Source organism: Notamacropus eugenii, chromosome 2 (genome assembly GCF_028372415.1).
Source record: "Notamacropus eugenii isolate mMacEug1 chromosome 2, mMacEug1.pri_v2, whole genome shotgun sequence".
NCBI classification, from domain to species: domain Eukaryota; kingdom Metazoa; phylum Chordata; class Mammalia; order Diprotodontia; family Macropodidae; genus Notamacropus; species Notamacropus eugenii.
The window spans coordinates 535,746,829-535,764,778 of NC_092873.1; the positions used below are offsets into that span (position 1 = coordinate 535,746,829).

Here is a 17,950-nt window from a genome sequence, read left to right on the forward strand (position 1 = left end):
ATATCCAGTCGTTGGCCCTAGGTGGTCTAAAGTTCCCAAAGGCACTTGAAAGGCTTATCGCATTTGGGATGACAGTCTTGGCGAAGAAGGATGAAGCATATTTCAGGAGACTGTCTCAGCCTCAGCAGACACTGAGCAGGAGGTGGGACCTCCAGGGAGCCGGTTCTTCATGTTTGGGGGTGGGAGGGCCCACTGGCATTTTCCAACAGCCTCAAACTTCTCTTCAACCAGGATCCATGCACTCATTAGATTCTTGATAAAAAGCATCCTGGAGAAAAATGGCAGCCAATGGGACTGCTGTGTTGGCAGGAAGTTACAGCTGCTCTGAACAAGTGGAGCCCAGAGAGCAGCTGAGATGAACGGTGTGATCCAAGAGTGATCAGTGACTCACTTGCGCCCATCTGGAGGTGGCATCAGGGACAGGAACCTGTGGGGCTGGCAGTGTACTAAGTCAAAGGCAAGTGCCCAAGGCAGACAAGTGGAGGTGGGCAGGAAGGGGAGATGGTCAGAGGACTCAGGCGGGTACAAACACTAGGTCTCTTTATGATTTTTTCTTCCCCCTCCCCAAGGGGCCTTTATGGGGTAAGGTTTATTTCTGGCCCTGGAAAAATATCAACATCCCAGTTAGCCATTAGCAAAACCCTAATAATAGCACTGTCTAGAGGACTGTTTTTGGTGTCGGGGGACTAGAAACCAGCCTTATGCCTGAAATCCACTAACTGTGTGACACTTCTCAAAGCAAATCTCGTAAACTCTCAGTTTCCCTAGGGGAACTTCTGTGCCAATAGCATGGTACAGAGGCAGCCAGGTAGCACCAGGGAAAGAGTGGAGGGAAAGGCTTCCTTGGTGGGTCAGCTAGGTGGTTCTTGGGCCTGGAGTCAGGGAGACCAGCACTGAAATTAGTCTCAGACACTTCCTAGCTGTGTGACCCTGGGAAGTCACTTCACCTCAAATTCTCTCAGTTTCCTTACCTGTAAAATGTGAGAATCCAGTGAGATGATCATTGTAAAGCTGCCAACACAGTGCCTGGTCCATAGTACATGCTACACAAATGATAGCTTGTTCTTCTTGCAGAAGTCAGGAATATAGTTGGGACTTAAAAGGAGCCGGAGGGGCCAAGAGGTGGAGAGAAGGAAGAGAGGACAGTCAGAGAAGAGAGGCCAGGAGGCTCATGTCAGCAGACAGGAGGGAACATTTGGGGGGGCAGGGCGTGCAAAGACTGGGAAGGTAGGAGGGGGCTAGGCTATGATGGGCTTTGAATATCCAGCAGAGCATTTGGGATTTGATCACATAGGCAATAGGGAGCCCCTGGAGTTTGCTGAAGGGTGGGAAGGGGTATGTGTGATGTGATTCAACTTATGCTTTAGGTAAATCCAGATCATTTTAGTACTGAGTGGAGAATGGGCTGGGATGAGGAGACACGTAAGGCAAACAGACCCCTCCCCTGACACACGCACACACATGCGCGTGCGCACACACACACATACACACACACACACACACACACCAGCTATTGTAATGATCCAGGCATGAGGTCATGAGGGGCTGCTCCAGGATGGTGGCAGCATCAGAGGAGATAAGAAGGTGTATTAGAGAAATGCTGCAGACAATCCTTGACAACAGATCGGATATGGCGGGGGGGGGGAGTGAAGAGCTGTAGGTGACACCTTGCCTTTAAGATTGAGGGCTGGGAGGCTGGTGCTGCCTTCACCAGTGAGATGTAAGAGAGCAGGGGGAGGATTTAGTGGAAGAAGACAATGAGCCCAGCGTCAGACATGTTGAGTTGAAGCTGTCTCCTACACATCCAGTTCTGCATGTCAGAAAGACATTTAGAATGTGCGATTAGAGGTCATCAAAGGAGTCAGACACACATGGAGACACGTATGTTGCTCTCTTTTGTTCTTCGTTTTCAGAGAGGACCCGTCATCATCACGGGTGATGTCCAGACTTGATGTGAATTGGTTTGCAGTGAGGCAGAGCTGCACAAAGTCATCACCTCACTATCTCTTAGGAAATGTATGGAACCAATGGGATCCTCCCCGCTTCCTAGCCTTGGGAATCCTTCTCTCTCTTTTGTAGGCTCTTCTTCTAGTTCCTCTCAGGTGTATTTCTTAAGGTTCCAAGGATTGATCAGTCAGTCAAGAAGCTTTTATTAAGTGCCTACTGTGTGCTAGAACATACTAAGCAAAGAGACTACAAAGAGGCAAAAGATGGTTCCTACCCTCAAGGAGCTTAAAGCCTAAGGAGGAAAGATAATATACAAAAGAAAGCCAGCAGATGGAACAGACCTAGGAGTACCTGAGTCATGATGATGACAGAGGAAGAAAAAACCAAGCAGAGCCTCTGGGGGCCATTGAATTCACTTAAGTATAATAATAATACATGTACATGTATCTACAATACAATGCATACATGTTTTGTATGTAAGTATGCATCTATGTGTGGGTAATGACAATAGCTTACAACCATAGAGCCCTTAAAGGGGAAAAGGTAACATTTTGTCACTTTGAGGTGAATTGCCCCCTTTTTATGATGCCTAAACTCAGTTCTAGCTCAGCTCCGCCTAAGCCGTAAGTCCTTCCAGCATTTCCAAGTAAGGACCCTAAAGCCACTGTATGGCAAGAAGAACTAAAGTAGGAGCTCAGAAAACATCACAAGCCTGGTATGATCCCATAATGTGGAGGAGAAAGGAATTGTCCCTTTAGCTGGAGGAATTCTCTTTCTGCTAAAAGGAGAACAGCAAATATATTTTTTGTTTGACAATGTCTAAAGATGGAGGAAGTGAAGGTGGAAATGGATATTCTGGACCCAATTTTTATCCCAAGGGAGGGACTGGTTGATTTTATGGCAATCATAGACAATGTGGGGACAAGGGACCCCAACTACCTCATCATTTGTGGTCCACAATGAGAATGAGGAAAAAAAGGCATGCGAGGTGGATGATGGCATATCTAGAGATTGTCATATTGTGTTTGTCCTTCGTTGCCAAAGAACACCACGCCATCAGAGAAACGATGACATGACTTGCACTTGACTTTGTTTTGGGTGAGGGAGGGCTGGACAGATCACCAGCCTCACTTCTCCTCCAGAGCCATCTGAATCCAGTGACCAGATATTCATCAGGATGACTGGAGATGACCCAGAATGCACTGGGAGACCTTGGGCCCTTTAGGCAGAGGTCTTTGCAGGTACTCACTTAGGGTGAGTCAACGCCCATTCATGGAATAGTCCTCTTTAAGAAGGAGCCAGGGCATGGCCCTTTTTGACGCCAATGGGCCCCTGCCTTAGTGCTCCTCTTGACCCTCCTAGCTTCAGAGTGATTTTCAACAGTAACTGTTGCTGTTTCCCACCCAGACTGATGTCTTTCTTTTTCTTGGCCAGAGATGGTCGTATGAGGATTAGTGAAGGGACTGGAGATGTGTAAAAGAATCAAGAATGGATACAACCAGGGGTTGTTCTGGAGACATCTCATACCAGTTCACAAAAGCCAGTTGTTAAATTCTTAGTGCAAGCCTATACACCTCAACAATCAGCAAAAGCTGTGAATCAAGGTTGGTTTTTAATATCTGGTTGATTACCTAGACTTGGGAAAATGATGGAGAAAATGTTAACAATGTTAATAATATAGACTAAACTTAAAAATGGAATGTGTACACTTTTCTTTTCAGAGAGCTGTTTGCTGAACATTTATCAGCATGTGCCTAGAGGCTGCAGATATTGTGAAAGGAGGATTTGATAGTGAGCTAAGGAGAACAGGGTAGCATTCATGTGGTCCTTAATTCAAGGTCTTAAATTTTACTACCAGTCTTCACAATTCCAATCACAAAACTTTTTTTTGCCACTCACCTTCCCCCATTTTTTCTGTCTTTTCCCTTTCATTGTCTGATGCTGAAGAACTTTTGTAAAAATCTGTTCTGGAATCTTCTACCTTGAAAATCTCATTTATGTTATTAATTTGCACTCTCTCTAAGGACAGACTTTGATAACTGAATAAACTTCAGCCCAGCCTCTGAATGAGTCATTACAAATTCGGAATTAATGGCGTCTGGCCTCATACTGGGCGGCGTATCTTTGCAGATGGATGGGTGTCTCTGCCTTTAATTTCCTGACACTTTCCACTTTTGGAATGGTCTTTTGCTCATCTTACAGTTACCTTGGCAAGGTCTGCAAGGGCCCAGCATCTGAGGCTGAAGTCTCCTCCTTTTGGATAATTAACTGTGGAGGAGCCTTTTTTTTTTTTTAAGTAGGAAGAGGAAAAGAGTAAGAAAATATATTCCCAATGAAGACTGTTGGTCCTTCTGGTCTTTCCACAAAGTGCATGATGCCATCATCACACTCCTGAAGCACTACAAGAGGCCTCAGGATGAGCTGCCCTGTAATGAGTACTCTCAGCCAGGAGGAGGTAGGTGACTTTCTAATTACAGGGTTACTGTTCTTTACTGATCAGTCTTCTTACAGAGGAATAAAGACCATTGCTATTTGAGGGGGTTGGGAGGGGGAGGATGGAGATGAGGGGCAATGCTTGCTTAATATTAAGAAACGTCACGTTGACAGGAGACTTAATGGGAAGGTGCATGTCACAGGCTTTTGGTGCTGCTGCTTTACTTCCTAAATCCCCATTCCCAAAGTTTAGGATATTTATGAGGTTCCTGTATGAGAGTAGAGGACTAGATGAATGGTAAACCACTTTCATATTCAATTAAGCCCAGCAGAGTGTCCTCAGTCCTAACACAGTGTAAGTCTGCCAGCAGGGCTCTTATCCAGAGATCCATCTGGATCTTATCTGGATCCATGAATCTATCTATGTGCATAGATTCCAGGAGGTCTGTGACCTCAGATGGGAAAAGCGCATGCTTTTTATTTCAATGTAATTGATCTTTATAATCCATCTCTCTCTCTCTCTCTCTCTCTCTCTCTCTCTCTCTCTCTCTCTCTCTCTCTCTCTCTCTTTCTCTTTCTCTCTCTCTCTCTCTCTCTCTCTCTCTCTCTATATATATATATATATATATGCACATACATACACACACACACATATATATGCATATATATTACATATATATGTCTGTGTATATAAATGTAAAATCTTAGGTATAAGACTTTTATAACCTTTATAATCTTAGGTATCTCACTTTATTCGCTCCAAAAAGGCCCAAATGTCCAACGGGGTCCATGACAAACGAACAAAGCAAACACAAAGAGAAAGCAGAAGTGCTGGAGAAACTCAATTTTCTCACTTTTTCCTCTTACTTTCTAATTACCTGAAGTTCAGACTCAGTGTCTAGGAGAAGAAAATGAACCTAAACTAAGAATCTCATTTTGTTTCTCTAATTAAATTCTTTTGTTCATGATTCAGGAAAAACGTATGTGCATGTGTCCATGAGCACCTTGCATGGTTGTGCATGCACACATATGTACACATGTCCATGAGCACCTTGCATGGTTGTGCATGCACACATATGTACACATGTCCACGAGCACCTTGCATGGTTGTGCACACACACATGTATGCACACTTGTCCATGAGCACATGTGTATGCATGTGCACATGTTTTGATCACTTTCTGAGAGGGAGTTGGACTCTGTTCTCAGGTTTTCAGCGGCATCACTTCTTTGATTTCAGATGGCTCCTATGTTTCTGTTCCATCTCCCTTGGGAAAGATTAAAAGCATGACTAAAGGTACTGTAAATACTTTAATGGGCAAGCCCAGATACTTTTTTGTTTTTGCATGACCAAATGATATTCCAAAGTTGATCATTTTCTACTAACATTTAGCAGTTTAAAACATTGTAAGTAAATGAACAGTGTAAAAGATGTTAAGACCATTGGGAAATAATTAGTGTGAATGGATAGATGTGGGGGCAACAGCCTCACAACTCACATGCAGGTGAGCATAGGGCTTTGACTCACCTCTCATGAGACACTATGCACCCCCTTAGGTGTCTATTTCTTCTTCTTGATCTCATATTCTCAAGAAAACTAGAAAATATCTTCCTATTCTTGCATAGGGAAGGGGTTGGGGGCTAAGTAGGATATAAAATTGGGTCTTTTAAAATATTAAAAAGCATTATTGACTTGGGGTGAGATCTGAAGGAATGAATGCCACAAATTGGGCAAGGTTTTTTTTTTTTTTAAAGAAGAGAAGAGGAAAGCAGATGGCCAACTTGTACTTCCAAATTTCAGCTTTTCAGACACTCTCATTATGCAATTTAGCATGCTGCATGTGAGTGCCCAACCCTCACTGAATGACCACGCTTCTGAGGCTTGTCAGTATCATCTTGGTCAGATCATCTTGCTGTAAGAGGCTTCATGTTCACTAGATAATGGGGTCACCTAAGAGCCATCCTCCAGAGTTGGCAGATATGGCAGGTAATAGAAGCAAGCGTGTCCCGGGATCCCATCAGGGTGGAAAATAAAAGACAAACATTAGTCCAAACAGGAATGGTCAAAGACAGAAGACAGGGCACCATATCCTCGGAAGAAGGATTTTTAAGGCGCTGCCCCAGTGCTCTGGGAAGAATGAGCTCATGGGATAGTTGGTACCCCGAGTCCCTGGGCAGCACTAGTGCGGAGAATTTGCTCGCAATATTGGGGTTTGTTGTAGGCTCCCAGGCGAAGAGGCAAGGGCTTACAAGTCAACCAATTTATGGTCAGAAATCAGCTGTGGCTGGAGAACAGCCTCAGTGAAGTCAAGAGAGTGTGTGGCGATTTTTTAAAAATGCCCTTTACATATAGAAAAAACTTTTCTTATTTGCAGAAAAGGCAGACGTCCTCCTCCTGCGGGCGGGGCTGCCTTCCCACTTCCATCTTCAGCTCTCAGAAATTGAGTTCCATGAAATTATTGGCTCAGGCAACCTGGGGAAGGGAAAATGGGCCTGCATTAGAAGTCCAGTAGCCTCAGGAAACAGACTTCCACTTGTTCGCTTTCAATCGTTTCAGGGTCTTTCGGAAAAGTCTACAAAGGGCGATGCAGGAACAAAGTAGTAGCGATCAAACGGTAAGGCAGAAAACGGGCCGGCCGACGCGGGCATCCTCAGCTCCTTGTTAGGAGACCCAGGCAGGCGTCCCGCTGCTATCCGCTGGTTGCTGACCCTTTCCCTTCGCTGCTGCTGTCCAGCTATCGCGCCCACACTTACTGCTCCAAGTCCGACGTGGAGATGTTCTGCAGAGAGGTGTCCATCCTTTGCCGTCTCAACCACCCCTGCGTGATCCAGTTTGTCGGAGCCTGCTTGAAGGATCCCAGCCAGTTCGCCATCGTCACTCAATATATCTCCGGGGGTCCCTGTTCTCGCTCCTCCATGAGCAGAAGAGGTACGGGACCTTTGTCTTGAGGCCTAATGTGGCGGTTTGGGGGAGGCAGGGCGGGCCAGCCTTGCTTGTCGAGAAGAGCTGGCCCCCACCTCTTGACCGTGCAGTCCTGGGGGAGTCCCAAGCGTCCCAGCACTCTAGACAGACTTCACCTCCATGCATGGGACGAAGAGGGTCCCCAAACTAATGAAACTCCAGATCTGAACTGAAGAAGGAAAGCTTAGTAGGCTTCTATCTGTACGAGACAATGGTGGATTCTGGCTTTTCTTTGCCGGCCTGGCTGTGTCAAGCACACCTATGTCTCATCCATGTGCCCCTTATTCATGATTTTTTAATGGATAAAAATAATTCTGTGCCTTCTGTGCACCACGCAGCGGCAGGTAACAAACGCCTCGGATTCGGAAGCTGTTAATTAAAGCCTGTAATAATTAGGGGCATCTGACAGCCCAATAAAGTAGATCTATGTGACCCATGCATAGAGTAAGGACTAGAGATCACAATGTCTGTGAAAGAAATTTAAATTAATGTCCCTGCTTCAACTGAATTTTGAATAGTCTTTTGAAATGTACGTATGTCATGACTGAAAAAGAATCTCCTTTCCAGAAACCTCCCCCCTCACCCCCACCCCTGCCCAGGCTTTCCAGCCCACTTTCTATGAGATAGGACCTCATAGAACTACCCAGGTGACCCCAGGCTGGGAACTTTACTTTCCAAAGAGGAAACTGAGGATGTTGGACCAAATGCTTGATAGAGCTCCTTTTGAGTTAAAACCTGGGTTTGGGCCCCCTTTCAGGTATAATTGTGTGAGTTAGAACATTTTAGACCAAAACTTTTTCAAAGAGAGGCTCAGATGAGAGTCAGTACAAAATGATACATCATCTGATTTAAAAGGTAAACCCACCCCCTTTTTATGTAATCTGAAAAGTAACCCACAGATGGAGGGGAAAACACTTCATTTGGAATCTGGTAACTGAGGGGGCCACCTTTTGCCTCAGACAGGTACTTTTTGTATGACCTTGTGCCAGCCCCTCAGGCCTCAGTTTCCTTACATTTGAAGCAAAAGGGTCAGACTAGAAGACATTTAAGACCCCTTTTAGTTGAGAATCTGTAAGTCAAATCTGTACATATTACCTATTATAATAAATATTCATTATATATTTTAGAAGATAATATATTTATGCGCATAGATTTACATAAGAGAGCTACCATGGCCCAGAAGATAAATTGCTGACCTAGAAGACAACAAGACCTGGGTTCAAGGACAAATATTTGACCTTGGACAAGTCCTTTCACTGCCCAAGTCTCTGTAAATCTGAGGAGACCAAGAGCTGCAGAGAAGGCTCCAGCCTCCACTGGCCAATGAAATCACAGGTCTGGCTGATCTCACACCGCACAACAAATGACAGAATAGAAGAGAATGTCGTGTGATAAAATAGGATGGAGCATCCAGAGTCTGAATAGAAGTGTGTGTGTGTGTGTGTGTGTGTGTGTGTGTATACACATACATATCCATGTTTATATGCATGTATACAATGATTTACAGTTTATGTGATATATATTTAGAGAGAGAAGGGAGGGAGGGAGAGAAATACTGAATTAGAAACGTCCAGTTTAATTTAGAAAACATTCAATGTTTTGTATCTACCAGGCATTATTCTAGTCTCTGCAGGTATAGAAATCCTGCTCTGCCCCAGGAACTTCCATTCCATTGCGGGAGACTAACACGGACAAAAGTGAACTAATATCCATCATCTGCTGTTTGAGATACATGCATTTCGCTTTACCCAGTCAGGCTCCTTAACATCACTGTCACTTCCTAGGACTTTGGACTTACAATCGAAATTAATCATTGCTGTGGATGTCGCCAAAGGCATGGAGTATCTTCACAACCTGACCCAGCCCATCATCCGCAGGGACTTAAATAGGTCTGTCTTGCTTGGTCACTACTAAGCCCAGAAATGTGTGTCTGGCAGGGAGCACGTAGACAAATTTAAGAGGAAAAGTTTAAGAGGAAAAATTTCTCTGTGCACCCCTGATCCATTCTGATCATTCGCATGGTACTTAGAAATCAGTTTACAATCCTAGGAATGGGGGCAGGCGTGAGGTGGAGGGGGGGGAGAGAACATGTGTAGGAAACCTGTTTTCATTCAATTCAACATGTGCCAGGCAGGAGAACTTTGGTGGGGGTGGGGGTGAGGGGGCAGGGGTCTGCATGAGGCCTGAAATGATCCCAGCCCAAGGGTGGGCTATCCAGATTAGCTGGAGCGTGTTCTCCTCAGGCATTGGCAGAGACTACACATCTGGGTGAGTGCATTGTTTTGCTGACTGCCTGAACTACAAAGTGATGGCAGAAATTATAATAATGCACATTAAACTGCCTTGCACCCTTGGGTTTTCTTTCTGAAAGCTGCTTGCTGACCCTTGGTCAGCCTTGGGATGGCGAAAGGCAGAGGATCCCCAGCCCTTTTTTGTAGGAGAGGATAGTTGTACCACATCTCTCTGGCTGTCCCAAAGGTCGCTAGAGCAGAGCTTTTTCACTTTTTGCGTGACACAGAATCTTGTCAGTCTAGTGAAGCCTGTGGACCCTTTCCTCAAAATGTTTTAATGCATAAAATATATAGGATTACAAAGGAAACCAATTACATCAAAATAGGAGTCTCAAAATGTTAAAAACAAACAACCAAAGTGACTGAGGCTAAGGTCAGCACCTCTGCCCTGCAGGGGACGGCGACTCTCAGGAAGCCTCAGAAAAGTCGCTTCCATGGGATCTTTTACTTTTTGCTTCTAATGTTCTCAGGCTCACCCAGAAACTAACAACTAGCTAGGAAAGGGTCATGGTCAAGACTCCTTTCCTGGTTCTCTTGGATACTTGCTGGTCCTCAAGGAAGAACTGAGCTTGTCACAAAATCCCAGAATTTCAGGGTTGGAAGATACCTTGATTGATGCTGGGCCATATGATGCCCAGAGTGGCCATCCAGGCTCTGGTCAGCGGTGCTCAAGGGGAGGGGCTCCTCCCTTCTATGGTGGTCCAGGCAGTTGCACCTCAGGAGAGTCTCCTTATTATGAAGGGGCCTGCTCCCTTCCCTTCCATTGAGGCTAAATTTGCACATGTCACCTTCTTCCCATTTCTCAGATGGTCCAACAGAATGCTATATGAAAGTCCCAGGAAGAGCTTTAGTACAGAAATATTTAAGGATGGCAGTTATTCTGTCCTCCCCCCAGTCTTCTCTGAGCTAGACAGACCCAGGTCCTCCAGCCCATCCCCTTACAGCCCGAGAACCAGCTATTCACAGACCTTGATCATGGAGGCAGTAGTGAAAAGTGCTCTGCAGAAAACTCTCTGAAATAGGACTTCTGTGAAAATAACATTTTTAAACTTTAAAATGTATCAAGTTCCTCCTTCATTTTGTTCTGCTTCTAGATAGATTTATTTTTTAAATATTAAAAATTAAGAAGCGTGTATCTTTCTCCTTCTTCCTTTCTAATTGGAGGGAAGGGGAGTACTTCTGACCAATGAATTGGGAATGGGTGCACCAACTGCTGTATTGGTACATCATGGAATATTATTGTGCCGCAGAAAACAAGGAAGAGGATGGCTTGTTTTGTTCAAAGCCCTGTGTGAGGCAGAAATATGAAGATGTGACAGGGCAGGGTCTCTACCCTCCTGTAGCCCATAATTTACCAGACTACACCTTCTTATGCCACCAGAGAGGTGCACAGCCAATGCTAATGAAGGCAGGACAGATAAAAAGCTGGTGCTGCCTGAGGTAATCAGAGAGGACTTCCTGGAGGAGATAGCATATGTGCTGCTCCTGCACTCAGAGCTAGATTTTCACGGGGAGATGGCAAGCATTATGAGGTTGTCCATGATCTAGACTGAGATTGCCTTGTCATTCATTATTCATTCATCTGTCTGTCTCTGGGCCTGTTCACTCTTGCTCATCATGGGGCTTTGGCTGCTTGGCACTTTCCTAAACTTTCTTTCTGAGGAAGGCCTTTGTTTTAATAAGAACCTTGCTTTCCCCTGCCTGTAAGGATCCTCAGGTCTCACTCCCAGCTCTTAGCAAACCGATGTAGCCAAAAAGCTAACTTAGCACATTGTGAAGTGGTGACCTTGACTTCAGGTGTGCTCACTGCCATTGTGCTGTAGTTTTCATGGTATGTTACAGGCACACAAAGGATAATTGTGCATTTTCTGCATCTGTGGGTTTTTACTGATTTGAAAAACATGCATCCTCTTGCATTAGGAGTATTTCAAAGGGACCCTGGCCTAGATGCTAGAGCACTCAGATCCCTAAGGCTCATGCCATGCACCCTTGAATGGTACCCAAAGCTTTCACCGTATGTTTGGGAAAAGCTGGGATCCTGTACCCTACCCTGAGATGAGAACACCCCTTCTCTGGAGACACTCCATGTCCATAGCCGAAATAGGACAGGAAATGGAGGAAAAAGTCAAGAGACATCTGTCATGTAGTGTCAGGATGGTTGGATTTGGAAAGTCAGGAGAAAGGTTCAATCTAAGCTTTTCATGCTGCCTTTATACCTGGACCAAGTCTCTTAACCACTCTGGGCCTTACTTTCCTTATAGGTAAAATAGGGTTGAGCTAAATGATTGCTAAAGTCCATTTCTTCTCTAAAGACTAGAAGCACTGTGTTGCAGTTCAAACTTAAAGGGCTGAATTTGGAGAGATGGGCCTGGGTTCAAATCTGACCTTAACTTATAGCCTCGATTACCTTGGGGAAGTTACTTGAATTCTCCAGGGTTCAGTTTCCACATCTTGAAAATCAGCAGGTTGGATAACATGGCCTCTAAGGTCCCTTCTCCTACTAAATATATGATCGCTTAGTGATGGTGGGCCTGGGTAATGGCAGGCACTTTGAGTCCATCTATGTACCAAAGAATCTGTCTGTGAAGATACTACTGGTTTCAGGTAAGAGAATACAGGAGCTCACCTTGCACAGTCTGTATACCAGAGGCCAATTTCAAGGTCCTAGTGGAGGTGGAGAGGGACAGCCATGATGGGTGGGGTGAAAGCAGCGTGGTGGTGACATGACAGGGTCTGCAGCCAGGCCGGAGACCTTCTTCCAATGGGAGCAGGGGAAGGCAGTGGGCACCAAAGAGCAGGAGATAACAGCCAGGTTCAAATTTCAACAAGCTACTTAATTATCTAAACTTCAGGTCTTTAATTATAAAACGAGGGGGTCAGTGTAGATGACCTCTGACTTCCCTTACAACTCTAATTTTGTGGTCACAGAGTTGGGCAAAAAGAGGCAAAACAAAATGTGTTCTGTACTTTGCTGTCTCATTTAATCCTCCATGTGAGGCATGTGCCATCATGATCCCCATTTTACAGTTGAGGAACCTAAGGCAGACATATGGTAAGTGATTTCCCCAAGGTCATACAGTTGTCAAGTGTCTGAGGCTGGATTTGAACCTGACATCAGGCCCAGTGTTCTATCCACTACATCACATAGCAACCTCTTTGGAGGAATCAGTGCAAGCCTCATGTAGGCATTGGCATCTGAGCTGAGGTTCGGAGAAATTGATGTGAGTCTAATGGGAACTCCATGCAATCAAGGGATGACTATCACATGCGAGCACCACAAACAAGGGCCAGTCTGTCTGCAGCAAAAGGGAGTAGTGCAGAGGAGTCTGGACCAGGAGGATGGCTCCGGCTCATACAGTCTTTAAACGCCCCTTTGAGAAGTTGGTTTGAACCCAGCTTTGCAAGGTATGTTAGTCCTTGACTTAGAGTTTATAGAGTCTTGGCTTTATATGCCAAGAGTCTTTCTATAAATACAGATCCCTTCTAATTTTTTTTTCTGTTCCTATTTGCATGTTTAGCTCTTCTGGTAACAAGTGAAAGACAAAAAAAAATTATAGTCAATTTAGAAAAGCCAACTTCCCAATGACAAATGACAGATAATTAAAAAAACAAAGCTGCTAATAGCTAAAATCATTCTATTTTCGAAGATGTGATGTTAACTAAATCAGGGGATGATTTTAGAAAGTGACAACATAGAGAATAATCAATAGAGGTTCAATTTTAGAAATCCACAGGTACTTGGGAGCTACATCAGGGACCTACTCTCATACCCATGTTCCATGTGTCCACAATCATGGGCCTAGAGACACAGGTCCAGTGCAGGTCCAATGACCCCCACTGACAGCATGCTTTTGTTGCATGTATATATTCCTTGAATCTCTTTCATTAAAAATGTTGCCTAATTGTTCTCTTGCCTGAGAAGTTTTTACACTTGGAGAATTTTTGGCTCAAGAGACCCCCACATTTATGAATCTACTGAATACCCAGCTAGGAGCTAATCTATTCATTAAAGTAGCTTGAAAAAACTCCTGCAAGTCACCCACCCAAACACCTGTGAGTGTGGTTGGCTGGGGTCCTTGACTGGTCACCAATTATCTCTAGTAAAGTTTTGGAAGTCACAAGAAACTCCAACTTCATGAAATGCTTATGTTACCTCCTACAGGATAAACAAGACATCCACCCATTCTGTCAGTGTATGCAATTCACAACAGTCATTGTCTCCCTCACTAGAAGGAGATGGGGAGGCTCACCTCATCTCTTCTTTAAGACAAGACTCAGTCAATAAGCCTACACAGAGTTCTATTGGTGGGGGGGAGGGCTGTCCGGTTCTTTTTATTTATAATGCTGTAGTATTTGTGAGGTTGTTTTTTCCCCTGCTTCCACTCCCTCTGTCTCAGTCCCGATGTTTCTTTACATTCTTCACATTCATATTTTTTCTATGTATTAAAAGAGATAGATTGCTAGTTAGGAGCAATATGGGTAATATAACAGTCAAGGTATGTGTGAGTCTTTGTCGGTAAGAATAGTGAAGAACTCAGGTAATATTTAAGGATTGCAAAATGCTTCCCTCACAAGACATGTAGGAGGGAGGTAATGCCAGTCCTATTGCCCCCATTTTGTTTTACAAATAGAAAGCCTAAAACAAATTAATTAATTAAAAAATAAAATAAAATCTAACATTCTGTTAGGAAAAATAATAAAGAAACTGAGGTGCCAGGCTCTAAATGACTTACTCTTAATCACAGGGCCAAGACTTTTCTCATTTTGCTGGTGCAGATTTTCAAATTTATGTTATTAAAATTGTCCATTTTAATCTCCTTTCTGAATGTCTATCCATTATTTAGTTAAATTCTTTCCCTGGCCAGAGTGGCGAACGCTATCTCTAGGTCAGATATACATTTGAAGCTTATAATGGCTTCTGGCATAAGATGCTGGTCTAAATCTAGTATCTACAGTCCTGCTTTCCAGGTTTCCCCTGAGTTTTTATTGACAAGGAAATTCTTCCATAGTCATTAGTGTCCTTAAATTTGTTGAACACCATATTACTATGCTCACTTTATTGGGAGTTGGGGCTCTTATTTACCCAATCTGGTCTACTGATCAGTTTTTACTTACACCAAACAGTTGTGATGCTTATGTGTCTGAGATCTGGTACTGCTGGGCCCCTTCATTGCCACTTTTCCCCTATCACTTCCCTTAAGATTCTTTGATTAAATGTTCATTTGTTTCTGTAATTTTAAAGACCCTATACTGTATCAAGGCCATAACTTATTTTTTTGTGTGTCTAGAGAAAACTTTGCAAAGAACCTCTGAGATAAGCAGCTGTCATGCACCTAGAAATGAACTTTGTAAAAATGAATTCATTTGAGGGACATGGGGGCCCTACTGGGATATCAGAAGCCTTGGGACACTGGGCAGCTTCTCCTCCATCAGGTCAGGAGCTGGGAGCTCACTCCTTTTAGGGAAAGGAAGCATTCACCATTTAGTAGTTTCCTATCTTTGATAGCTCTTCTTGATAACTCGGTACTCGTTTTGTTTCTAACTATATAAAAGGCCACCGCACTCCCACTAAATTTTGTGTCCTGGAACAATGTCCCAATCACCACACCCTAATTATTTTCTATGATTTTCTGTCATTTTTCTGCTTCTTTTTTTTTTCCTCCTGGAAATCCCCAGTGCTAATGAGGCATTACACTTTATATGTTTTCCCTATAAGGATGTTGCTTCTCCTTGCCTGTAGCCATAGCCAATTACCTTAAAGTATTTTCTTTGAATGACTTCAATCTTTTTTCACCTGTTTTCTTACAGAATGTGTGTGTGTATGTGTGAGTGTGTGCATGTGCATGTGCCTGTGCATGTGTGTGTGTGTGTGGTTCCTGGCACTTCACATTGCTTCTTTCTACTTCTCTTAAGGATATTGCTGAATTGTCAGCACCAGAAAAAGTCAGCAAAGCGTCTTCATAGCCCCAACCTCCCAACAGAGTCCTTTCCTTTGCTCATGCCTTCGGAGGGGCTGGATGTGGTGTTCCCTGCCCTTCCACAATTTTCTGAGTTGCTCACCTCTTGATAATGACATATTGTAAATGCATTACCATTTACACAATCCTTGGGACATTATTTCTGCCTCTTTTCAGACATTCCAGTTGTGTGTCCTGAAAGGTGTAGAGCTGAATTCTCTTAGGATATTCAGAACAGAACCTGAAATGAGAGGTTATGATGAGTAAAGGAGCAACCACTTTAAAAGACCAATATTTCTGGTCTTACTGATTTAATTTCCAGTAGCTGAGCCTCCAAGAAGGGATAGAGATAATTATTGAATCTCTTGGTTCTTTGTATAGCTTTTCTTCTAAAATCCTCAACATTGCCCTTGGAAGGGTCTGGTTTTTCAAACAGCATTCATCTTTTCTGGGCATTATGCAGTCACTCCTTGTGTGTGTCAGGAGTGGGAACCTATTCAGAACAGGCTCATTTTACCAACACCTTCATTTTCCCAAATTTTACCATGCATATATTTCCAAGTCATGACCATAACTTAATTTTTTTTTGGATATTTGCCATGGTCAGTGTGTCCTTATTTAATAAGGTCATCTGTGCATCTGTCTCTCTTTGTGATGGCATTAGATGTTACTCAGGTCTGTAGAGTAATTAGATTATTTGACTACAGAGTCTTTTGTGGGAGCGATGCAAGAAAAATCATGAAAAATGAGTCAACAGCTTATGAAAGGAGACCCAAGAACATACTGAAGAAAATAACACCTTTGAAAATGGACTAACCCAAATGGCAAAAGAGGTTCAAAAAGCCAATGAGGAGAAAAATGCTTTAAAAAGCAAAATTAGCCAAATGGAAAAGGAGGTTCAAAAGCTCACTGAAGAAAATAGTTCTTTAAAAATTAGAATGGAGCAGATGGAAGCTAATGACTTTATGAGATACCTAGGAATTATAAAACAAAACCAAAAGAATGAAAAAATGGAAGACAATGTGAAATATCTCATTGGAAAAGCAACTGACCTGGAAAATAGATCCAGGAAAGATAATTTAAAAATTATTGGTCCACCTGAAAACCATGATAAAGAAAAAGAGCCTAAACATCATCTTCCAAGAAATTATCAAGGAAAACTGCCCTGTTATTCTAGAACCAAAGGGTAAAATAGAAATGGAAAGAATTCACCAATCACCTCCTGAAAGAGATCCCCAAAGTAAAACTCCTTGGAATACTGTAGCAAAATTCCAGAGTTCCCAGATCAAGGAGAAAATATTACAAGCAGCTAGAAAGAAACAATTCAAGTATTGTGGAAATATAATCAAGATAACAGCATTTAGCAACTTCTACACTAAGGGATCAAAGGACTTGGAATATGCTATTCTAGAGGTCAAAGGAAATATGATTAAAACCAAGAATCACCTACCCAACAAAACTGAGTATAAAACTTCAGGGGAAAAAATAGAATTTCAATGAAATAGAGGACTTCCAAGCATTCTTGTTGAAAAGACCAGAGATGAATAGAAAATTTGACTTTTAAATACAAGAATCAAGAAAAACATGAATAGGTAAACAGGAAAAAGAAGCCTTAAGAAAGTCATTAAAGTTGAACTGTTTACATTCCTACATGGAAAGATGTTATTTGTAACTCATGAGACCTTATTCAGTATTAGGATAGTTAGAGAGAATATATATTCTCTAACTACTCTAATACTAGTGTGTATATTCTATATGTGAAGGTATGCATATGTACATGTGTGTATGTGTGTATGTATATATTTGTGTGTGTATATGTGTGTGTGTATATATATATTTAAATATATGTGTGTGTGTATATATATATGTGTGTGTGTGTATATATATATATGTACAGAGGGCACAGGGTGAGCTGAATATGAAGGGAGAATACATAAAAAAATAAAATTTACTGTTGAATGGAATGTACTAGGAGTAAGAGAAAGGGAGAGGTAGAATGCATGAGATAATCTCACATACAAAAGGGAAGAAAGATCTTCTACAATGGAGGGGAAGAGTAGGGGTGGGGGGTGGAAAGGAAATAATTGAGCCTAACTCTCATGGGATTTGGCTAAAGGAGGGAATAACACACACTCAATTGGATATAGAAATCTATTTTACTCTGCAGGAAGGGAACGGGGAATGGGGATAGGAGACGGAAGATAACAGAAGGGACAGCAAACACTATTGTGGGAGGACAGGTTAAGGGAGAGAATGGAATAAATGAAGGGCAGGACAGGACAGAGGGTAATGTGGTTAGTCTTTTACAACATAAATATTATGGAACTTATTTGCCTTGTTACACATGTGTGATTTAGATT

General features: G+C 42.9%; 1 protein-coding gene across 1 annotated transcript in view; it reads left to right on the plus strand.

The window, feature by feature from the left end:
- TNNI3K (TNNI3 interacting kinase) overlaps positions 1-17,950 on the plus strand; it is a 322,872-nt gene that overhangs the window by 128,316 nt on the left and 176,606 nt on the right. Inside the window, 7 exon segments of the mRNA XM_072638208.1 lie at positions 4,316-4,402; positions 5,621-5,677; positions 6,756-6,848; positions 6,938-6,995; positions 7,116-7,276; positions 7,279-7,309; positions 9,127-9,233. Of these exon segments, the coding sequence (XP_072494309.1) occupies positions 4,316-4,402; positions 5,621-5,677; positions 6,756-6,848; positions 6,938-6,995; positions 7,116-7,276; positions 7,279-7,309; positions 9,127-9,233 (594 nt within the window).